Source organism: Macaca mulatta, chromosome 19, assembly GCF_049350105.2.
Source record: "Macaca mulatta isolate MMU2019108-1 chromosome 19, T2T-MMU8v2.0, whole genome shotgun sequence".
NCBI classification, from domain to species: Eukaryota; Metazoa; Chordata; class Mammalia; order Primates; family Cercopithecidae; genus Macaca; species Macaca mulatta.
The window spans coordinates 16805559-16830121 of record NC_133424.1 but is presented as its reverse complement, the minus strand read 5'-3'; the positions used below and the strand labels follow the sequence as shown (position 1 = coordinate 16830121).

Genomic DNA, 24563 nt, shown 5'->3' with positions numbered 1-24563 from the left:
ACATTATCTTGTGAGCCTCATCTTTATCTAAAATATTTCGCTCACTCTTGATAACCTTAATTTCATAGTTAAGGGGGAAATGCTAGTTCATATACAGGCCGGGCACAGTGACTCATGCCTGTAATCCCAGCACTTTGGGAGGCTAAGGCAGAAGGATCACTTGAGGCCAGGAGTTCAAGGCTGAGGTGAGCTATGATGGCACCACTACTCTCCAGCCTGAGCAACAGGGCAAGACCCCAACTCTAAAAACAACAAAAAACTCCCCTAATATAATGTCTCAATAATATATCAACAATGTGTAACTATATCAATATGTTATATATCAATAATATCTCTCTTATAAACTTTTAAAACACCATTGCAAGAAACACTAGTTTAATAAATGAGCAATTCTGTGACTTTCCATTGGTATTCCTACATTAACCTTTGCCTGGGGGAGAGAGTGCTTTCTGAGGCCAGAAACATAAGGATTTTGAGATCCTGGTCTGTGATGAACATTATTTCTTTGTACTAAGGACAAAGGGCAGAATTTCCACTACAAGAGCCAAAAAAAGACTCAAGACAAGACATAGCAATTGTTCAACTACAAACACACTTTTTAAAGGAAACGAGGATCCTTGTTCTAAGAGAACAACGTGGTGGACCAGAACCCTGGTTTCTTTTCCGGTTCTAGATCCCGGAGCAAGATACCTGTGGCTTCTTTTCACCTAAGGTAGACCAAACAAGATATTGAAGCCATGGAGAGGCAACATGCATCTTGGAAAAGGCACAGCCTTGAGTCAGAGTTGGTATGAAGACAGCTTCAACCCTGGAGAGTGTGACCTTGGGGAGCTCAAATCACTACTTGGAGTCCCCATTTTTCTTCATCTATAAAATAGAGGTCATTGGCGGGACGCGGTGGCTCATGCCTGTAATCCCAGCACTGTGGGAAGCCGAGGCAGGTGGATCACCTGAGGTCAGGAGTTCGAGACCAGACTGGCCAACATGGTGAAATCCTGTCTCTGCTAAAAATACAAAAATTAGCTGGGCATGGTGGCGGGTGCCTGTAATCTCAATTACTCGGGAGGCTGAGGCAGGAGAATGGCGTAAACCCGGGAGGCGGAGCTTTCAGTGAGCTGAGATCCGGCCACTGCACTCCAGCCTGGTCAAGTCAGACTGAGACTCCGTCTCAAAAAGAAAAAAAAAAAAAAAAAAAAGGAAGGCGGTATAACAGCTATCCCTCAGGGCATATTCTAGATGCTCAAGTAAAGTAGTAGAAACAGTAGTAGTGGGGTTTTTTTTTTGTCAGACGGAGTCTCACTCTGTCGCCCAGGCTGGAGTGCAGTGGCGCAATCTCAGCTCACTGCAAGCTCCGCCTCCCAGGTTCACACCATTCTCCTGCCTCAGCCTCCCGAGTAGCTGGGACTACAAGCGCCTGCCACCACGCCCAGCTAATTGTTTGTATTTTTAGTAGAGACGAGGTTTCACCGTGTTAACCAGAATGGTCTTGATCTCCTGATCTCGTGATCCGCCCGCCTCAGCCTCCCAAAGTGCTAGGATTACAGGTGTGAGCCACTGCGCCCGGCTGGGTTTTTTTTTTTTTTTTTTAAATTAAAATTTTTAAATTATGGCCAAGTTCAGTGGCTCACACCTGTAATCCTAGCACTTTGGGTGGCCTAGGCGGAAGGATCACTTGAGGCCAGAAGTTTGAGACCAGCGTGGCCAATCTGGAGAAACCCCATCTCTACTAAAAATACAAGAATTAGTGGGGCGAGGTGGCACACACCTGTAATCCCAGCTGCTTGGGAGGCTGAAGCACGAAAATCGCTTGAACCTGGGAGGTGGAGGTTGCAGTGAGCAAAGATTGTGCCGCTGCACTCCAGCCTGGGTGACAGAGCAAGACTCTGTCTCAAAAATAATAATAATTATTATTATTATGATAAAAAAACATGAAACTTACCATTTTAACCATTTAAAAATGTATTCATTTATTTTATTTTATATATGTATTTATTTATTGAGATAGGGTCTCACTCTGACGCCTGGGCCGGAGTGTAGTGGTGCAATCTCGGCTCACTGCAGCCTTTACCCACCAAGCTCAAGTGATCCTCCCATTTCAGCCTTCTGAATAGCTGGCGCTACAGGCACGCTGCACCATGCCTGGCTAATTTTTGTATGTTTTCTAGAGATAGGCTCTCACCACATTGCCCAGGCTGGTCACAAACTCCTAAGCTCAAAGGATCCCCCCAAGGTGTTGGGGTTACAGGTGTGAGCCACCATACCTGGCCTAAATTTATTTTTATTATTATTTTTTTGACACAGAGTCTTGCTCTGTCACCCAGGCTGGAGTGCAGTGGCATGATCTCCACTCACTGCAAGCACTGCCTCCTGGGTTCATGCTATTCTCCTGCCTCAGCCTCCCGAGTAGCTGGGACTACAGGCGCGCGTCACCACACCCGGCTAATTTTTGTATTTTTTAGTAGAGACGGGGTTTCACCACATTGGGCAGGCTGGTCTCAAATTCCTGACCTCGTGATCCACCCGCCTCTGCCTCCCAAAGTGCTGGGATTACAGGCATGAGCCACCGTGCCCGGCCTAAATTTATTTTTAATTTATAAAAATTTTTATTCTTTTTTTTTTTTTTTAGAGACAGGGTATCACTACGTTGCCCGGGCTGGATTCAAACTCCTAGGCTCAAGCAATCCTCCCGCCTCAGTGTCTGGAGTAACTGGGACTATAGGTGCATGCTACCACTTTAGCCACTTTTTTCTTTTAAACCACTTTTAAGTGCGTGGTTCACTAACGTTAAATATATTCACACCACTCTGCAACAGATCTCTAGAGCTTTTCCCTTTTGCAAAATTGACACTCTGTACCATTGAGCAATTCTCCACAACCCCACTTCCGCCCCCCAGCCAGTGGTACTGGTTTTGTTATTGTTCATTCAGATGGGTGTTATTATTATTATTTTAGATGGAGTCTCACTGTCACCCGGGCTGGAGTGCAGTGGCACGATCTCAGCTCACTGCAACCTCTGCCTCCCGGGTTCAAGCAATTCTCCTGCCTCAGCCTCCCGAGTAGCTGGGATTACAGGCGCCCACCACTATGCCTAGCTAATTTTTTTTGTATTTTTAGTAGAGACGGGCTTTCACTATGTTGGCCAGGCTGGTCTCGAACTCCTGACCTTGTGATTTGCCTGCTTCGGCCGCCCAAAGTGCTGGGATTACAGGCATGAGCCACCGCGCCCAGCCCATACTAAAGCTATGGTTACTATCCAGGGACTGCTTTGGGCTCTTCAAGCAGGGCTTGTATATTCTAGCTCTACTACCCAAGAACCGACTGAGGTGCGGCTCTGTCTGTGTTAACTAAGCTACTACATTATTCCTCATTATAGGAATGGAATCCCCTTGTAAAAGAAACCGGTGTGATGGAGGGGAAGTCCCAGCCCTGCGTCTCCATTCCGTGCCATTATACAAAAGTCATGGGAGAGACGGGGGCTTAAGTGTCCTGGGTGCCTTCTATGGACCAAGCACTTTCTCGATGACCGTTCAGGTGGTCACATCCAAGACCAAGATGTTCGCTTGAATTCAGGGGCTTGGCCAGGGGACTTTCCATTTGACGGGGACAGATGCCATTGCCTCTCTGTGGCACTGCCTGGCTGCATCACGAGCTTGTCTCTGCTTCGACAGTGGTTATTTTTATAGCTGACAATGAGACTTACTGGAAATGGTTTGGCACTCATGCGTAGAAAGCGCCTGTATTTAAATTTGAGGGGTTGGAGTGCTCCAGGCCTGAAAGATGGGTGGGTCTTCAGGCCCTTGGCCAAGGCCTTTAAGCTACAGAGCAGATCCCTTCCAGCCCAGGAAAAATTCCAGGGATTCTCAGCCTTTCTGAGGACTGGTTCTCTCAGAGCATCTGTTTGAAGCCTTGGAACTGTCATCCTTTCTCTTGTCTCAGGGCCCTCCAGTCTTCATGGCTCACCCCAGTCCATTCATGTTACGCGGCAGAGCTCTTTTCAGCTTGTAAAACTGAAACTCTGCCCCCACTAAATACTCATTCCCCATTTCCTCCTCCCCCAGCCCCTCGCACCCACCATTCTACTTCCTGTCTCTATGAATCTGATGCGTGGACTCATACAGTATTTCTCTTTTTGTGTCTGGCGTATTTCACTTAGGATAATTCCTGTTGGAGCATGTGTCAGAATCTTTCCTAGTTTTTTTTTTTTTGAGTTGTAGTCTCGCACTGTCACCCAGGCTGAAGTGTAATGGCGCGATCTTGGCTCACTGCAACCTCCGCCTCCCAGGTTCAAACAATTCTCCTGCCTCAGCCTCCCGAGTAGCTGGGTTTATAGGCACACACCACCATGCCCTGCTAAATTTGTATTTTTAGTAGAGATGGGGTTTCATCATGTTGGCCAGGCTGGTCTCGAACTCCTGACCTCGTGACCCGCCCGCCTCGGCCTCCCAAAGTGTTGGGATTACAGGTATGAGCCACCGTGCCCGGCCCTAGAATCTCCTTCTTTTTTAAAACTGAGTGCTATTCCATTTTCTGGTTAGATAGACCACATTTTATCCATTCATCAATGGATACTTGGTCCAAACATTATTGACAGAAGAATTGTATTAAAAATAGTAACATGGCTGGGCGTGGTGGCTCACGCCTGTAATCCCAGCACTTTAAGAGGCTGAGGCGGGTGGATCACTTGAGGTCAGGCATTTGAGATCCTTCTGGCCAACATGGTGAAACCTGTCTCTACTAAAAATACAAAAATTAGCCAGGCACGGTGGCGGGCACCTGTAATCCCAGCTAATCAGGAGGCCGAGGCAGGAGAATCACTTGAACCTGGGAGGTGGAGATTGCAATGAGCCGAGATTGCACCACTGCACTCCAGCCTGGGCTACAGAGCAAGACTCCCTCTGAAAAAAAAAAGTAACGTTTTACAACAGAAGCAACTTATTCTGGATTGCTTTTTTTTAAATCTTGAAATTGAGCTGAAATTCATATAACATGAAACAAACCATTAAGTGTACAATGTAGTGGCATTTAGTGCATTCACAATATTGTGCAACCATCACCTCTGTCTAATTCCAGAACATTTGCGTCCCCTAAGAGGAGACCCTGTCCCCATCAGCATCCACTCCCCATTTTCCTTCCCAGCCCCTGGCAGCCACTCATCTGCTTCCTGTCTCTATGGATTTGCCTGTTCTGGGCATTTCATATCAATGGAATCTCACACTATGTGGGCTTTTGTGTCTGGCTTCTCTCACTCAGCATGTTTTTGGGGCTCATCCACATTGTAGCATGGATCAGCGCTTCATTCCTTTTCATGGCTGATCCATTGTGTGGATGGATCACAGTTTTCTTATTCATTCTCTAATGGATATTTGGGTTGTTTCTACTTTTTGGCTGTTATGAATAGTGCTTTGATGAACATTCCAATTGTTTTCTGAGACAGTCTCACTCTGTCACCCAGCAGGTTGGAGTGCAGTGGAGCAATATTGGCTCTCTGCAGCCTCTGCTTCCCGGGTTTAAGTGATCCTCCCGCCTCAGCCTCCCGAGTAGCTGGGATTACAGGTGCACTCCACCATGCCTGGCCAATTTTTGTTGTCCAGGCTGGTCTGGAAGTCCTGGGCTCAAGTAATCCGCCCGCCTCGGCCTCCCAAAGTGCTGGGATTACAGGCAAGAGCCACTCACTGCTCTGGGCCCCCAGTTGTTTCTTAAGCAAGCAAACAACAATAAAAGCTAATTACCAAAACTTTTCCTCCAGGCAACAATCTTTCAGGGACCTCTCCCACTTAAAAAAGCACCAAAGGAGATGCACATTTCCATTTGAGAAAGGCCCAGTTCAAGGTCAGGTTGTACGCGGACACCCTCCCTCCACCTGTGCTGAAGTTAGCTCCTGGTGCGGCAGTCACTGGCGACGTCAGGATTCTCCCAAAACATGGAATTTCTTCATCCCCAACCTGCCTCCCAGAGACCAGCAGAATTAAGTAGAATGAATGGGCTTGTTTCCTTGGATTTTCTCTCTCTCTCTCTCTCATTTATTTATTTAGAGACAGAGTCTCTCTCTGTTGCCCAGGCTGAAGTGCAGTGGCATGATCTCCACTCACTGCAACGTCCACCTCCTGGGTTCAAACAATTCTTCTGCCTCAGCCTCTCCAGTAGCTGGGACTGCAGGCATGTACCACCATGCCCGGCTAATTATTATTATCATTTTTTTAAGTAGAGAGAGGGTTTCGCCATGTCGGCCAGGCTGGTTTCAAAATCCTGACCTCAGGTGATCCGCCCGCCTCAGCCTCCCAAAGTGCTGGGATTACAGGCATGAGTCTTTGCACCCAGCCTAGAAATTATATTTAGATTAATTTTTTAGAGGTTATTATTAGGCCAGACACAGTGGCTCATGCCTGTAATCTCAGCACTTTGGAAGGCCGAGGCAGGTGGATCATCTGAGGTCAGGAGTTCAATAAGTTATTATCATTGTTTTAAGGACAAGATGTCGCCCAGGCTGGAGTGCAGCGGTGCAATCACAGCTCACTGCAGCCTCGACCTCCCGGCCTCTAGGGATCCTTCTGCCTCAGCCTCCTAAGTAGCTGGGACCACAGGTACACATCATCATGCCCAGCCCTGTCTCCCTCTCTTACTACTGGCCAGCATTCCTTCACTGAGCACCTACTATGTGCCAGGCATAGCCCAGATTCCATCCATTAGAGACAGCCCGGCCAAGAGAGCTGCTAAGAGCCCAGCTCTACAGAGGAGGAAAGAGGCTGAGAGCCGCCTTTCCATGCCTGAGATTGACAGTGGTGACATGAGGAACTGAGCTTAGATTTGTCCAGGGCCCCGGGCCAGTGCCTCCCGAGTCACTGAGAGCTCAGATCCAAGCATCAGGGAATAGCAGCCCCGCCAGCAATTCTTGTACAGATGCAGCGAGAGAGGTGGGTGGGAACGGTCTCCAACTTCTGAGTTGAGAAACCCTTCCTTCGACAAATCTCTGTATGACTCAAAATGAGCCCCCGGCAAGGTGGCCCGAGTCACCACCAGGGCACGCTGAGGAAATGAGATGTCAGGATGTGTTTGTGGTTTGGGGTTCAACGGAAACACACTGGGAATGTGGAGAATTCTGTCCCAAGAGCCAGGATTGGTGCCTCTGAGTTACGTTAAAGCCAAGAGGAGTGGGATGAGGCTGGCCAGACTTCTGATTCCTGAGCTTTTTCCCTGGAGCTGGAGCATCTCATAGCTCTGAGGCTGCAGACAGGGCTTGGCTGTGAAGTGTGTCTCTCGATCTTGGGACAGTCCCCAGAAAGGCCAACCTGGGGTCAAGGTTGAAAGCGGAGGGCAATTCAGGAGGCAGCCTGTGGAATTACAGCAGCCTGCGGAGTGGCGCCTGGCATTCGGTGGGTGAGGCGCTGTTTCCTGAATGACTGTGCCCATCTAGAGCCGCGTATCTCAGAGAGTGTCCCGCAGACGGACGGACAGCCGAGCCCGAGTGCCTGCTCGCGTGCCAGCTCCCGGACCCTGCCAGAGGGTCCCCAGTTGGGATTCTACCCACTCGAGAGGATGCGGGTGGAGGGAGGCTGAGCGCCTAGCAGGGTGGCAGGAAACAGCACTCTCGGTTTACTTTTCTCACCAGCCCTGGTGGGAGGGAGCTGTGGCTCAGAGAGGGCTAGGTGTGTGCCCAGGGCCATGGCCAGGGGCAAGGGGCAGAGGTAGGGGTAGCCAGGGCTGAGGGACTCTGAATCCTGTCTACATTGCACACTACATGCTCTACCCAGCATCTCCAGGCAGCCGGGGCCAGCGGATCCAAGTCCCGTCTACACCACATGCTGCACACTCTACCCAGCATCATCTTAGCCTTGGGGTCAGAAATTCTGTCATCCCACGAAGCCTTGGATTTTGTGTGTTGCTCTCTCTGACTGTGACAGGGGAGTAAAACCACTGTCCCCTTCACGGTCCTGACCCTTTGTCAACCAGGTCCCCCGAGTCATTCAGCACCCCTCTTTGCTGTTGCCCAGCCTAGTGGGATGGAGGAGCCTGCCACCCTGTGAGGTCCAAGCTGGCACAGGGCAGGCTGGGGTGCTTCTATGGGAATCAGGGCAGGCTTCCCAGTGGAGGTGATGCTGGAGCCAGGCCTCGGGGGGCGGACTGGCATCTGCCCCACGGACACACAGGAAGGGCTTTTTGGCATAAGGAAGAGCCTGTGCAAAGATGTGGGATTGGGGAAGGGCCACAGGAGTTGTAGGACCTGGAAATGTGGGTGGGAGCAGGGGATGCTGGCCCCGACAAAAGCTGGGGACACGTGGCAGCCCCCCAGAAGCGGACTTGCAGTGGAGTCCCCATTGGCAGCCTTGAAGCTGTGGGAAGCAGCCACTCTCGGTATTCCTCACAGTGATCGTGGGGGAGTCATCCACTCTAGAAGCCACAACCGCACAGGAGCCCTTGGAACTCAGTAGGGCAACACCCAAAAGATCTCATGCACATCTCATATCTGCAGAGAGAGCCCCAGGTGTCCTGAGTCCCTGCACGAAGCCGGACTGGTCACCACTCAGGAGCTCAGGCCCCTAAAGGACCTTCCCACTGCTAGAATTTTCTTTTCTGTCTTTTTTTTTTTTTTGAGGTGGAGTGTCGCTCTGTTGCCCAGGCTGGAGTACAGGGGTACAATCTCGGCTCACTGCAACCTCCACCTCCCCGGTTGAAGTGATTCTCCTACCTCAGCCTCCTGAGTAGCTGGGATTACAGGTGCCTGCCACCATGCCCAGCTAGTTTGTTTTTTGGTGGATTTTTTTTTTTTAAAATTTTTATTTTTAGTAGAGATGGGGTTTCACCATGTTGGCCAGGCTGGTCTCAAACTCCTGACCTCAGGTGATTCACCTGCCTCAGCCCCCCAAAGTGTTGTGATTACAGGTGTAAGCCACTGCACATGGCCCACCCCCCCCCCTTTTTTTTTTTTCTTTTGAGACAGGGTCTCACTCTGTCACCCAGGCTGGAGTGCAATGATGCAATCACGGCTCACTGCAGCCTCAATCTCCCTGGCTCAAGTGATCCTCCCACCTCAGCCTCCCGAGTAGCTGGGATTACAGGCGCCCGCCACCATGCCCGGCTGATTTTTTATATTTTTTCTATGGATGGGGTCTCACCATGTGGCCCAGGCTGGTCTCAAACACTAGGATTTTCTGATGAATCTCGGAGTAGGTCCTCCTTGTCTTTACAAGTGCATTCTTGAATTTCCACATATTTCTTAAGTTTGCCAAATTCCTCTCTGTTTCTGATTTCTCATTTCATTCCATTGTGGTCACAGAACATACTTTATAGAATTGCGATCCTTTTCAATGCATTGGATTTCTTCTTTGGCCTCTCCCAGGGAATGTTCTTTGCATTTTCAAGAAGAAAGTGTGTCCTTCTGTTGTGTGGAGTGTCCTATAGCTGCTTGTTAGGTCTCATGGATTTATAGACTCCCCGTGTTTTTAAAAAAAGGAGGGGAGGTGGCAGGGAGGTTAAAAAAAATGGCTTGCAATGACAAGCCATTGACAAAATGTCAATTTTGTGGCAATTGACAAAATGTCAATGCAATGTTCTGTTCACATCGTTCTAGATTATATTATTTATTTACTTATTTTGAGATAGGGTCTCACTCTGTTGCCCAGGCTGGAGTGCAGTGGCGTGATCGTGGCTCACTGCAACCTCCAACCTCCCGAGTTCAAGTGATTCTCATACCTCAGCCTCCCGAGCAGCTGGGACTATACCTGCACACCACCGTGACTGGCTAATTTTTTTTTTTTAGTCGAGACAGGGTTTCACCATGTTGGCCAGGCTGGTCTCGAACTCCTGGCCTCAAGTGATCTGCCTGCCTCGGTCTCCCAAAGTGCTAGAATTACAGGCATAAGCTACCTTGCTTTTTTTTATTAAATTAAATTAAATTAATTTTTATAAAATTTATAATTTTATAATAAAGTATAAAAATAATTTATGTATTTATTAGAGACAGGGTCTTGCTCTGTCGCCCATATCAGAGTGCAGTGGTGCAATCATAGCTCACTGCAGCCTCAAACTCCTGGGCCCAAGTGATCCTCCCACCTCAGCCTCCCGAGTAGTTGGGACTATAGTTGCATGCTACCATGCCTGGCTAATATATATATATTTTTTTAATTTAAGAGATGGGGTCTTGCTGTGTTCCCCAGGCTGGTCTCAAACTCCCGGCCTCAAGCGATCCTCCCACCTTAGCCTCCCAAAGTGCTGGGATTACAGGTATGAGCCAGCACACCTGGCTGTTCTAGGTTAAAACGGGGTCAAATCCTGGCAAGCGGCATCTCCGGCAGGAATCCCGCCTGCGGGACCAGCTCTTCCTGTGGGATTTGTGTTTGTGACTCAGGAAGACCCCAAGACCCATGAAGGTTGGTTGGCGTCTGTCTGCCGGAGGATTTGGATACCCGGGCCTCAGTTTCCCCACCCTGCAGAGTGAGGACTTTTCAGCTTAGTCTCCAGCCTAAGAGCCTCTGGGTCTGGTGTCCAGGGGTCTGTGTCCCCTCTGCAGGAGGCTGTCTTGGGATGGCTGGGGCCTGGGTGGGGAGGGGAGCTGGCTGCGCAGAGCAGGCTGTGGGCTGAGCAGGCGGCGGGCGGGTGTGCCGGGTGTGAGCGGCACCTCCACCGCAGGCCCGTCCATCTCCCCGACGGCCCCTGCCTCTCTGCACAACCCAGCCTGCTACAAAACCCCGATTTCCGGGCGGCCCCCAAGGCCAGGGCCCTGGCCGTGCTCCCATTGCTCTGTGCTGTCAACCCCATTTCAAAGAAGAGGAAACCGAGGCCCAGAATGTTGCAGGCTGAGGCGACAGATGCCGGCTGGTGTGAATCCGAACCCTCGGGGATGCTTGCAGAAGATGCTCAGCCTGGGTCAGTGGCTCTCAGGCGAGCTGCTCAGAAAAGAAAAACTCTTTTGAGCATATCAGCAGCCATGAATAACGTTTAAAAACAGGGTCTTGCTCTGTCGCCCAGGCCAGGCACGGTGGCTCACGCCTGTAATCTCAGCACTTGGGGAGGCCGAGGCCAGAGGATCACTTGAGGTCAGGAGTTCGAGACCAGCCTGGCCAACATGGCGAAACTTCGTCTCTACTAAAAATACAAAAATCAGCTGGGTGAGGTGGTGCACGCCTGTAATCCCAGTTACTTGGGAGGCTGAGGCAGGAGAATCGCTTAAACCCGGGAGGTGGAGGTTGCAGTGAGCCGAGATTCCACCACTGCACTGCAGTCTGGGCGACAGAGTGAGACTCTGTCTCAAAAAATACTAACAGTAGGCCGGGCGCGGTGGCCCACGCCTGTAATCCCAGCACTTTGGGAGGCTGAGGCGGGCGGATCATGAGGTCAGAAGATTGAGACCATCCTAGCTGACACCGTGAAACCCCGTCTCTACTAAAAAAATACAAAAAAATTAGCCTGGCTTGGTGGTGTGTGCCTGTAGTCCCAGCTACTCGGGAGGCTGAGGCAGGAGAATGGCGTGAATCCGGGAGGCGGAGCTTGCAGTGAGCCGAGATTGCACCACTGCACTCCAGCCTGGGCGACAGAGTGAGACTCCGTCTCAGAAACAAACAAACAAAAACTAACAGTAAAAATGAAAACAAAAAAATAGAAAAGGGTATCCAGCCATTCCACTGTTAGGGACACATCCCCAAAAAACTGATAGCAGGGGCTGGAATGGGTATTTGCACACTCGTGTTCATAGCAGCCAAAGGGGGGAAATGAGCAAGTGTTCATCAAAGAATGAACAAATGTACAAAATGTGGTCCTTCCACACAATGGAATATTACTGAGTCATAAAAAGGAAGGAAATTCCGACACACACTACCACGTGGATGAAGCTTGAAGACATTATGCTGAGTGAAATAAGCTACAGGAAAGGACAGAAACTGTATGATTCCACTCCTAGGAGGTCCTCAGAGTGTTCGAATTCGTAGAGACAGAAGGAAGAAAGGTGGGGGCCAGCCGCTGCTCGGGGAGAATGGGAAGTGAGTGTTTAATGCGATCAGAGTTTCAGTTTGGGAAGAAGGGAAAAGTTCTGGAGATGGGTGGTGGTGAAGGTTGCACAACACTGTGAATGTACTTAATGCTGCTGTACTGTACACTTAAAAATAACCAATTTTGGACCAGGCGCAGTGGCTCACGCCTGTATTCCCAGCACTTTGGGAGGCCGAAGCGGGCAGATCACCTGAGGTCAGGAGTTTGAGACCAGCCTGGCCAACATGGTGAAACCCCGTCTCTACTAAAAATACAAAAATTAGCTGGGTATAGTGGCGGGTGCTTGTAGTCCCAGCTACTTGGGAGGCTGAGGCAGGAGAATCACTTGAGGCGGGAGGTTGCAGTGAACCGAGATCATGCCACTGCACTCCAGCCTGGATGACAGAGCAAGACTCTGTCACAAAAAAAAAAAAAAGTGAATTTTGGCCAGGCACAATGGCTCACTCTTGTAATCCCAGCATTTTGGGAGGCCAAGGTGGGCGGTTCATTTGAGCCCAGGAGTTTGTGACCAGCCTAGGTAATACAGTGAGACTCAGTCTCTACAAAAAATAGAAAAATTAGCCAGGCATAGTAGCACACCAGTACCAGCTGCTCTGGAGGCTGAGGCAGGAGGATCACATGAGCCTGGGGAGGTTGAGGCTGCAGGGAGCTGTGATTGCACCACTGCATTCCAGCCTGGGCAACAGAGTGAGACCCTATCTCAAAACAAAACAAAAACAGTCAATTTTATGTTATGTATATTTAATCACAATAAAGAGAAAGAATGAAAGAAAGAAAATATGGGATGAGAGAAAAGAACAGGGTGATGGGGCAGATCAAATCACGCTGGAGAAAGAGCTCAGGCTACGAGCAGAGAGTTGGTGAGATCCCTATCTCCAGCCTCCTGGGTTCAGTATCCCTTCTAGAACTCTAGGAATGGCTTCCCTAACTGGCACCAGCTTGGGCCTGGCCTCTGCACCCAGGGGAGCCCCCAGTAAGAACCAGCCCCAGAGGCTGATGCGGGAGGATCGCTTGAACCCAGGGGTTCGAGGCCGCAGTTAGCTGTGATTACATCACTGAACTCCAGCCTGGGCAACAGAGCGAGACCGTATCCCAAAAAACAAACACAAAAACCACTGGGTCATATGGATACACCACACTTTTACTCATTCATGAGTTGATGGGCATTTGGGCTGTTTCCACCATCTGGCGGGTATAAATGGTGCTGCTTCGAACACGCGTGTGCAAGTATCTGTTTGTGTCCCGGTTTTTATTTCTCTTGGGACGGTACTGAGGAATGGAATTGCTGGGGCCTATGGCAATTCCATGTTTAGCTTTTTTTTTTTTTTTTTTGACACAGAGTCTTGCTCTGTCGCCCAGGCTGGAGTGCAGTGGCGCGATCTTGTCTCACTGCAACCTCCGCCTCCTGGGTTCAAGCGATTCTCCTGCCTCAGCCTCCTGAGTAGCTGGGATTACAGGCGTGCACCACCACGCCTAGCTAATTTTTTTTTTTTTTTTTTTAGTAGAGACAGGGTTTTACCATGTTGGCCAGGCTGATCTTGAACTTCTGACCTCAGGTGATCCACCCACCTTGGCTTCCCAAAATGCTGGGATTACAGGCGTGAGCCACGGTGCCTGGCCCCCAGGCTCCTCTTAACTTTTTTTTTTTTTTTTGAAATGGAGTCTTCCTCTGTCGCCCAAGCTAGAGTGCAATGGTGCAATCTCGGCTCACTGCAACCTCCGCCTCCTGGGTTCATGCGATTCTCCTGCCTCAGCCTCCGAAGTAGCTGGGATCACAGGTGCCCACCACTACGCCAAGCTAATTTTTGTATTTTTAGTAGAGACGGGGTTTCACCATGTTGGCCAGGCTGGTCTTGAACTCCTGACCTCAAATTATCCACTTGCCTCGGCCTCCCAAAGTGCTGGGATTACAGGCGTAAGCCACTGTGCCCAGCCTCCTCTTAACTTCTTATGCGGCACCTCAGGGAGCCCCATTCACCCAGCCTCTCCCTGGCCCCGTGCCCCTCCCTGTCTGGGATATTCCTGGAAAATGGGCTTCCCAGTTCCTTGTAGACAAAAGCCTAGAAGGAACTCAGCAGGGCTTCCAGGAACCCCCAGAACCTGTATGTGGAGGGAAACAGGGCAAACCTGATGCACTGGTGCATTCAGATGTTTCTAGGCACGGGAGGAGTTGCGGTGGCCGGGCCAGGCAGACCCGGGTTGAAGCCTCAGCTCTGCCACCTGTACCGGGCCCCCCAGCTAATCTTCCCCTCTCTAAACCTCACTTTCCACGTCTTGAAAATGGGGCTGCTTAGGCTACCGTCAGGCTTGTGGGGAGGGTTGAAAGGGATAATGTGTTGAAGGTGCCTAGAACGAAAGCACCCAAGCTCGAGTCCCAGGGGCCACCTTTAGCACGAAGTTAGGTCATGCGACAAACATTTTGGCACTGACTCTGAACGAGGCCCAGAGGCTGCGTCTCTTTTTTTTTTTTGAGACAGAGTCTTGCTCTGTCTCTCAGGCTGGAGTGCGGTGTGCGATCTCAACTCACTGAAACCTCTGCCTCCCGTCAAGCAATTCTCGTCCCTCAGCCTCCCGCGTAGCTGGGATTACAGGTGTGCGCCACCACACCCAGCTAATTTTTATGTTTTTAGTAGAGACAGGGTTTCACCAGGTTGGCCAGGCTGGTCTCGAACTCCTGACCTCAGGTGATCCGCCTGCCTCGGCCTCCCAAAGTGCTGGGATTACAGGCGTGAGCCATAGCGCGTGACCAGAGTCACTCCTGAAATTCTGAGTCACATCTGCTTGCCAGGACTCAGCGAGAGGCTGAAGCATCTGGAGCATCTGCTGAATGAACGGGTAAACGAATGAATGAATGAGCAAAGAGGGTCGTGGGGAGAGGGAGAGAGAGGGAAGAAGGGGCTTTAAAATTCAAGCACACCAACCTTATCAGGGGACACTCACTGTGCTGGCCACACCCCAGGGGTGGGCTCTGAGGTTGAGTCTCTCATTTCATTTTCAAGGCAGCAAACCCATTTTCCACACAAGGAAACTAAGGCACAGGCAGGCCAAGTCACACGGCCGATTTGAGGGTTTCTTTCTTTTTTTTTGAGATGGACTCTCGCTATGTCACCCAGGCTAGACTACAGTGGTGCCATCTCAGCTCAGTGCAACCTCCGCCTCCCAGGTTCAAGTGATTCTCCTGACTCAGCCTCCCAAGTAGCTGAGATTATAGGCACCTGCCACCACGCCCAGCTAATTTTTTTTTTTTTTCTAGTAGAGACAGGGTTTCACCATGTTGGCCAGGCTGGTCTCGAACTCCTGAGTTCAAGTGATCCACCCACCTCAGCCTCCCAACGTGCTGGAATTACAGGTGTGAGCCACCAGGTCTGGCCGGGGGATGGGTGTTAATTGGCATTGAGTCAGTGAAGGCTGGGGATGCTGTTGAACACTACAGTACACAGGACGGCCCCGTACTGGAGAATGATTCAGCTCCAAATGTCTTTAACATCTTTTGTTTTTTTCTTTCTTCTCTCTCTCTCTCTTTTTTATTTTTTGTATTTTTACTTTTTTTCCCCAGAAACAGGGTCTCTCTATGTTGCTCAGGCTGGTCTCAAACTCCTTGGCTCAAGAGATCACCGCACCTCAGCCTCCCAAAGTGCTGGGATTGTGGGTGAGAACCACCGCCGCGCCCAGCTCCAAGGCTGATGCTCACTGGTCTGGCACAGCTGACACAGCTCAGGCCGGGGCAATCAGAGCCACCCAGCCCTGGCACCTGACAAGCCAGCTCGAGCCTATGGTCCTGGGACTCCACCTGGGGCTGCCAGGCGTGGGTGCTGACTCAACCGTGTTGACAGGGCTGGGTGCTGAGTCAGGGGTGAGCCCATAGACATCTTGGCCTCTGACAACCCCCCTTTCCTCCTCCCACTTCACACCACATCATTCTGCAGCTTGCTTGGGTGCTGGGGCCCCCAGAACTACAGGAAATGCCTAGCAGAAAAATAGCTCCTACATCTCTCCCCAGCACCATGCCAATAAGCCCCTAAAAACCGTCACCTCTCCCTCGCCCCCCGCCATAGCTGGGCTTGGTGATCTGCACCTATAATCCCAGCATTTTGAGAGGCTGATGTGGGAGGATTGCTTGAACCCAGGAGTTTGAGCCCAGCCTGGGCAACACAGTGAGATCCCACCTCTACAAAAAGTTTAAAAATTAGCTGGGTGGCTGGGCATGGTGGCTAGCGCCTGTAATCCCAGCACTTGGGGAGGCCGAGGTGGGCGGATCACGAGGTCAGGAAATCGAGACCATCCTGGCTAACACAGTGAAACCCCGTCTCTACTAAAAATACAAAAAATTAGCCGGGCGTGGTGGCGGGCGCCTGTAGTCCCAGCTACTTGGGAGGCTGAGGCAGGAGAATGGTGTGAACCCGGGAGGTGGAGCTTGCAGTGAGCCGAGATCTGGCCACTGCACTCCAGCCTGGGCGACAGAGCCAGACTCCATCTCAAAAAAAGAGAGAGAAAAAAAAATTAGCTGGGCATGGTGATGCATGCCTGTAAGTCCCAGCTACTCGGGAGGCTGAGGCGGGAGGATCACTTGAACCCAGCAGGTCAAGATTGTAGTGATTGTGCTGCTGCACTCCAGCCTGGGTGACAGATGAGACCCTGTCTAAATGAAAAAAAAAAAAAAAAAAACCAAATGAAACCTTCACCCTTGTCAACCCTTTTACCCACAGTGCTTGTTTGCAAAAATAACTACTGCCATAAGTAAAAGGAATATTATGCAGCCATGAAAATGACAATACAAATGTGTCACCGGGGGAAAAACAGCATGGACAAATGATTATAACTTCGTCTGGGGAAAAGAAAGAATACAGCGAAAATCACAGCCATGAAAAGTAATTCAGCCAGTGACCACAAATCCCCTGCTCTAAAAGAGAGAGAGACAGAGAGAGAGAGAGAGAGAGAGAGAGAGAGAGAGAGAGAGAGAGAGGGGCTGGGTGCAGTGGCTCACGCCTGTAATCCCAGCACTTTGGGAGGCTGAGGTGGGTGGATCACCCGAGGTCAGGAGTTCGAGACCAGCCTGGCCAACATGGTGAAACCCCATCTTTACTAAAAATGCAAAAATTAGTCGGGAATGGTGGCACGCACCTGTAATACCAGCTACTAGGGGGTGCTGAGGCAGAAGAATTGCTTGAACCCGGGAGGCAGAAGTTGCAGTGAGCTGAGATTGTGCTACTTCACTCCAGCATGGGCAACAGAGTGAGACTCTGTCTCAAAAAAAAAAAAAAAAAGAAAGAAAGAAAGAAAGAAAGAAAAACTTGCATTGGGATATTGGGATTGGGTTGTAGAATCCTAAGTGAAGATGGCTTCAGGATGAGATTTTCTTCGTAAGTTTTTCTGGGTGGCATTTGCCACCAAAGCTTGCTTCCTGGCACAGAGTTACCTTCTTGCTGATAAAAGCAATGATCTTTTAGGAACCAGAGGCGATGTCTCAACCTCAGCACTGCTGACATTCAGAGCTGGGCCATTCTCTGCAGTGGGGGCTGTCCCCCACCTCTGTCCACCTGATATCAGCAGCACCCCCGAGCTGACAACCAAAAATGTCCCCAGACTGGGTCACTCTCCACTGAGCATCACAGATCCAGAAGATATTTGATGGAAATTGGCGTTTGGGTGTGAGAAAGGGGAGGAAAAAATGATGATGGGATATTTCTGGATTAGTCAGTATGACCTAGCGCTGCCTGTCTCTTACTGAAACGTACAACTGTGTGTGCAACGATCACACTTTCTATTCTGTCTGTTCTCCAACAGAACAGACATGCAAGAAACAGAAACTCAACAGCTTCAGCCCCATTAACGACTTGCCTTTCACCGGACTCAGAGGCTTCCAGGAGAAACCTGGAAGACATTTTCAAATAAGCAAGAAAAATAGCTTGATCGCTAAGTTTAAGCTGAACAGGGAAACCTGGAGACCCTTCAAAAAATATTGTTGCAAACCACCCACAAGTCCTTCTTTTGCCCCTGCACTGCAGAGGCCAGCTTTTCAAAAGGAAGATCATCTCCCCAGGTGGAAGGGCCAACATTCTGCCTTGGGATGGTTTCTGCAGAAGCTGTACCCAGAGGGTACGGGAGGCTTAAAAACACTCACACCCTTTATCACCAGCGGAAGTGAGGCCAGGCTATTTACTCTCAAAAAATGAATCAGATTGTCATCTCGTATTTCTGCTTTTTGTGGATTACCAAACACCTCTCAGCTGTTTCCAGTTGGGGAGGAGGAAGGATGGAGGGAGGGAGGAAATCCCAGCCTCTGTCGCAACGGGGTGAGAGTGTTTTAAAGCAGGCACTGCTTACGAGCTATTTTCACTTTCTGGAAACTTGTGCAATGGTTGGTGGTCATGGTTACCCGGGGCCCCCGAGAATGGGGAAGGTGAGGGATGGCAGGGGAAATCTGGGGGGAGAGATACCTCCTTGCCTGACTGCGACATTCAGGACAGTAGGATTTAGGGATCTCGTCTGCTCTCCAGGTGGGTTTCCAGACTGGTCACCTCCCACCATCGAGGCAGTGAATGTTTTGCACCTGGAGACCTACAGGGGAGGCTTCTCTCCTTGCCTTCCAATGCACACAACAGGTGGGTCAATTGCAGAAAAGTCACCACTCCCTTCCAGTAGGGTTCAGGGACCCTTGGAGGCAGACAGAGCAGGCTAACAACCTAACTCCACCACCCTGCGGCTACCTCTCTGGGCCTCCGTTTCCTCATCTGGAAAAGAGCTTCATGCATAGCCCTCGAATACAGGTTTCACTGTTTTCCCCTAGCAGAATGAGGAACTCACCCCTTAAGAAGACTTGCTAAATGAGTGAAGGGCAGAACATGCCAGAAACTTAGCATGTTAACCCCTTTTAAAAATATAAATAAAATTAAAAAAGCTGGCACTCCAGAAATTTGGCTAAAACCTCAGAGGCTTCCAGGAAGACATAAGTTTTGCTTTTTTTTTTTTTTTTTTTTCTTTAGCCTAGAGGAGGCCACGTCAGTGGGACCAGCACTTTCCCAGCTTTGGGGCAAAGAGGCAATTTATGGCTCAAAGAACAACCTTAAAATAACCCTCTCTCAGTCCTAAAATGCAGTGTTTAAATTTACAGAAAAACCCACAAGTTCCTGGCAGGCGGGCACAGCAGCTGGCAGTCCCGGTGCTGGCCAGAGGCAGGACCCACTGCACACGATGCTTTAGTGGCGCTGCCCTCCATCAAACTGTCCGCTCCCCCCTCCTCCCAGGTGCCCCAAGGCCCCAGTTCCAAGCAGCCAGACCAGTACTGTGGTTTTTTTTTTTTAAAAGATGCAAAACTTTTTAATTAAAAAAAAACAGCAAAATCTTATAAAAACGAACCAGGTAGCCCAAAAATGCCCACCTGTCTCTCTATGTACAGTAATACAATATTTGTCACAGTCACTATATACAATATTATAAAAAATGCCGCAGACAGTACAATTTAAGGCCCTTATTTCTCACAAGGCATCACAAGCCTCGATCCTCTAGTGTAGACCCGGTGGGAGAGAAGATGCCACTTAAATTATTGCACCATTTTGAAAAACAAAACTCGTCAAGGAGGATCGTGGTCTTTTCCCACCGGGCCTTCAGTCACAGATGGGGGCTGGGGCGGTGGCGTCGTCGTCGTCGTCATCGAGGGAGACCCTCTGTAGCCACGCTGTGCCCGGCCCGGTTCTCTGGGTCCAATAAATATCAGTCACAGTTTGGGAGGGGGCCGCGCCCGGCGCGTGGGACCCGCCACGGCCGCGCGCAGGTGGGCAGGAGCGTCCCGGCTACATGTGCCGTTTCATGTGCAACGCCAGGTGGTCGGAGCGCGAGAAGGCACGATCGCACAGATGGCACTGGAAAGGCCGGTGGCCCGTGTGCTTGCGGTAGTGGCGTGTGAGCTCGTCTGAGCGCGCAAACTTCCAGCCGCAGCCGTCCCAGTTGCAGTGGTAGGGTTTCTCACCTGCAGGGAGGGGGCGAGAGTGAGCCTCAGTTTCCCTCCCAGGACAGGGCACGTATGGACACCGGCTACCCCGGCGAGCGCAACCTATCCCTAGCCAGGCCCTTGACGCGCTCCCTGCTGAAGTGTTGCGCCCCGAGGGATCCTTGCCCTACATCCCCAACTCCCCCCACAATCCGGATCTTCACCCCCAGGGGGTCGGAGGAGCGCACGGTCCACTCCCCACTGTTGCGGACACGCCCCCCCGACGGGTCCTAAGCATGCACCCTCTCTCCAGCATTTTAAGACACGGAATCTCTCAAGGTTTCCCAAGCGCACACTCCCTCCCCAAGGTCCTGAGCCTTGTCCCCAGAGGAGTCCCAAGCCTGCGCCCCCTCCCCAACTTCCGGAGATGCAGCATCTCCCCGGGGTTCCTAAACGCACACCTACTCCCCAACGACCCGAGCCTCAACCCCGGGGATTCTGAGCCACTCGCCCATAGGCTCCTAAGCCTGCTCCCCCCCGCCCCAACTATCTGAGACTGTCTCCCTAGCCACGCCCCCAGGAGGTTTTCTAAGTGTCCTTCCCAACCTCCTGAGGCCCCTCTCGTCCTAAGCGTGCGAGCCCCCACCCCAGCCTCTCGGATCACACCTCCTTAGTGAGGGTTCCTGTGTGCCCCCTCAACCAACCTCCCGAGCCACGCCTCCCGTGGAGTCTTAAGCTTGCGCCCCCAGCCAGATCCCCCTGAGCCACGCCCCAAGGGAGGTCCTAAATTCATTTTCTGGCGCGCGCTGGGAATCAGACCCCTCCTCGCGCGTCCCCCAGCTGGCGCTGCCTGCCCGTGCGTGCCGCCCACCTGTGTGCGTGCGCAGATGCGCCTTCAAATGCGAACTCTTGGTGTAGGTCTTGCCGCAGCCTGCGTAGCTGCAGGTGTGAGTGGCGGTGCGTTTGCGGGGCCAGGAGCGACGGCCGCGCTTTGGCTTGGCCTCCAGCAGCTCCAGTGGGGACGCAGGTGGCGTGAGGAGACCGCGGGCGGCGGGGGGCGCCAGGCCCAGGGCTGCCACGGCGGCGGCCGCGTCGTCAAAGAGACCGAAGGCTGGGGGCGCAGGCGGCGCGTAATGCAGGCCGGGCCCAGGCGCGCCGAAGCTAGGGCCACCGAAGGGCGGCGGGAAGGAGGCGCGCGGGCCAGGCGCGGGCAGGCGCGCGGGGCCGTCGGGGCTGAGCGGCGGGGTGTCGGGCGGCGGCGGGGGGCGACCCCCGGGACCTCGCATGCACGAAGCCGCCGGTCCCGGGGCGCCCTCGCGCTTGAGGCCGCGCGGTCCACGGGTCAGCCCGGGAGCGCAGCCGTAGCCGCCGCCGTCCGCTTCAGGGGGCTCGGCCTTGACCAGGCGGCCGGGCGGCGCCAGCAGAAAGCGGCCGTGCAGTGCGGGCCCCGGCGGCGCGTCCAGCTCGGGTCGCAGCAGCTCAGACACCAGGCCACCCGCGGGGGCACTGTAGGGCGGGGGCGCGCCGGGTTCGGGGTAGTAGAACGCAGGCGGCGGCGGCGGCGGCGGCGGCGGCTCCGGGGCGGCCTCGGCGCCCAGGCCGTCCAGCCCCATGGACAGGATGAAGTCCAGCACGCTGTTGAGGTCGTCGTCGGTGCCGCCGGGCTCGGGCTCGGCGCGCGGCCAGCGCTGCGGGCGACAGGGCAATGGGCGTGAGCGGGCGGCGGGACTCGGGGGGCGCTGCCTGCCGCCCCCGCTGCCCGCCTTCTACCACCCTGAGTCCGCGATCCCCGTGGCCCGCATTCTCCTCTCCTGAGTCTGCAGTCACCGCCTTCGCGTCCTGTCACCCCGCAGCCCACGTTCTACTACCCCGAGCCCGCCGCCCACGGTCCCGGCCGCCCCGCCGTCCCCGCCGCCCTCACCTCCTGCAGGCCGCGCTCGCGGCACGGGCTGGCGAAAGTGGAGAAGGACGGCAGGATGGGTTCACTCAGCGCCATGGCTGGGACCCGGGGAGGAAGGACGCGGACGGGGGACACCGGTGAGTGGCTGCCCGAGGCCGGGCTGGTCGGGGCGCGGGCGGGCGGGGACGGCTCTGTGGGCCGCGGCCGGGCCCGCCCCAAGCCTTATAGGCGCGGCGCGCGCGGGGGCCGGGCCAAAGCGGCGGCGGCGGAAACGCGTCCCGGATGGGGACGAGCTCCGGGCGCAGCCTAAATTTAGCCGCGGTATATAAGCCGGCGGGCGGCGGCGGCCGTGGCCACTGCGGCGGCCCGGGCCCTGCGCTGACAGCCCGGCCCCTCGCGCGCAGCCAGGGCCGCGCCTCCCCCTGCCCGGGCCCCGCCCCCGCCGGTCTCCCCGGCGACGTTGTCAACACGCGCTCCACAACAGCGGCGTGACGCCCAGGGATCCCCCGGGCGCCCCGGGCTCCCGCCTGCGCGAGCATCCCGGGGACCTGGAGCGGGGGCGGTGTCGGGGCCTCTCGGAAACTCAGGGGAGCACCGGGCTTGGCGGCCTCCCCGGATCCCTTGACGGAAGGGGAGATTGGCTCTAGCTTCAGAGGTCCGCAGAACCCTGGGTGGATGGGAAGCCTGGAGTCTCCAGGATTCATGGATGGGTGAGGCTGGGCCCCTCGTCTGTTGTGGGACCACCCAGAGGGCGCCACCGTGTGCACATCACCCTGTTAAAAACAAAAAACAACAAAAAAAAAAACCACCTTGTGTAGACCAGGTGCAGTGGCTCACACTGTAATCCCACCACTTTGGGAGGCTGAGACAGGAGGATCACTCGAGACCAGGAGTTCAAGACCAGCCTGGGTAACACAGTGGCCCCCATCTCTTAAAAAAAAAAATTAGGCCGGGCGCGGTGGCTCAAGCCTGTAATCCCAGCACTTTGGGAGGCCGAGACGGGCGGATCACTAGGTCAGGAGATCGAGACCATCCTGGCGAACACGGTGAAACCCCGTCTCTACTAAAAAATACAAAAAACTAGCCGGGCGAGGCGGCGGGCGCCTGTAGTCCCAGCTACTCGGGAGGCTGAGGCAGGAGAATGGCGTAAACCCGGGGGGCGGAGCTTGCAGTGAGCTGAGATCCGGCCACTGTACTCCAGCCTGGGCGACAGAGCCAGACTCCGTCTCAAAAAAAAAAAAAAAAAAAAAAAAAAAAAATTAGCTGGGTGTAGTGGGAGGCTGAGATGGGAGGATTGCTTGAGCCCAGGAGGTCGAGGCTGCAGTGAGCTATGATCACACCACTGCACTCCAGCCTGGGTGATAGAGGAGACTCAAGAAAACAAACAAAACAAAACTGTTGTGTGGCAACATCAAGACACGTTAAATCTTTGACATTTGAGACACCCACCCCCTCCTCCCCAACCTCAAGCCCGTCAAGTGCAGGGAAACTGAGGCAGAGGTGGCTGGGAGAAGTTGGAGGTCCAGCAGGCACAGGCAGGCTGGGTTCCTTTACCAACTTGCATAAGCGAATTAAGTAACTCAGAATGACCGGTGATGACGGTCATTCCCCCAGTACAACTCCAGCATCGGGGGTGTCAGAGGACAATGCTGCCCAATGGGTCCCTTCACTGCTCCACCTCTGTCCCCCACACCATATCCCTGCTGGCCAGGGACTGTCACTCCTGTTACAACTGTCTGCCAGCCCTGTGTGGCCACTGGGGACAGAGTAACCAGGAGATAGACAAGACCCGTGCCCTAGGCGACCTCCACTTTAGTGGAGGAGGGAAGGATAGAGGTTTATTCATTTGGGTTTTTTTGAGACAGGGTCTCCCTCTGTTGCCCAGGCTGGAGTGTAGTCGTGCAGTCACAGCTCACTGCAGCCTCAAACTCCTGAGCTCAAGTGATCCTCCTGCCTTGGCCTCCCAAGTAGCTGGGATTACAAGGTGGATGTCACTGTGCCTGGCTAATTTTTTGTTTTTTTGTATTTTTTTGTAGAATGGGCCCAGGATGGTCTTGAAGTCCTGGACTCAGGCGATCCCCCCGCCTCGGCCTCCCAAAGTGCTGGGATTACAGGTGTGAGCCATTGCGCCTGGCCTTACTGATAGGGGTTTAAAAAGAAAAATGGAGCGGTAGAAGGGACTAGAAAGTGAGTGTGTGATGAGGCAGGGGGAGGGCAGAAATGGGGAAATTTTGAATCTCACCCAGGAGGTGAAATGTGAGCTTATGTGAAAAAGTCACTGGGGACCTTGTGGGTATTGGAGGAAGAGCATCCCAAGAGGAACCTGGAGCCAGGTGGTGAGGGATGCAGGCAACTCCTGCTCTGGAAGCTTGGATTCTCAGCCCCTGCAGAAATGCACTCTGCAGGGTCTCCTCTGCAGCCCCCACCAAACCCAGTCACCAGAGACTTCAAGTTGAGTACAAACTTGCTTTCTGCAGTTACCACCGAAATGGCTGTGAGTCAGCCTCAGCCACTGAGCATGCGCTGTGTGACCTTGAACCAGTGGCTGTGCCTGTTTGGGTTTGCCTCCTCAATCTGTGAAATACACATAAGAATAGTACTTTACCCCAAATGGCTATTGTGAGTTCACATGGGCTTCTTTGTTGTGGAAGTAGGTGACATCCTGTGTGACACTGAACTCTCTACCAGTGCTTGGGAGATGGGCCTGCTTGTGTGCTTTGGGAATTGAATTGCCTTTCTCTGGGCCTCAGTTTCCCT

The 24563-nt window shown here is 52.8% G+C and overlaps 1 protein-coding gene and 1 long non-coding RNA gene across 2 annotated transcripts; one reads left to right on the top strand and one right to left on the bottom strand.

The window, feature by feature from the left end:
- Positions 1-15498: 15498 nt before the first annotated feature.
- LOC144336842 (uncharacterized) lies at positions 15499-19014 on the top strand. Its single transcript, XR_013409196.1, has 2 exons — positions 15499-16173; positions 17081-19014. It is a non-coding gene; the product is annotated as an uncharacterized LOC144336842 (long non-coding RNA).
- Positions 19015-19267: 253 nt separating this feature from the next.
- On the bottom strand, positions 19268-22001 carry KLF2 (KLF transcription factor 2). Its single transcript, XM_028838941.2, has 3 exons — positions 21828-22001; positions 20778-21594; positions 19268-19945 (listed from the first exon to the last, which is right to left on the bottom strand). The coding sequence occupies exons 1-3, from the start codon at positions 21900-21902 to the stop codon at positions 19770-19772; spliced, it is 1068 nt and encodes a 355-aa protein (XP_028694774.2). The 5' UTR covers positions 21903-22001; the 3' UTR covers positions 19268-19769.
- Between the last annotated feature and the right edge of the window lie 2562 nt (positions 22002-24563).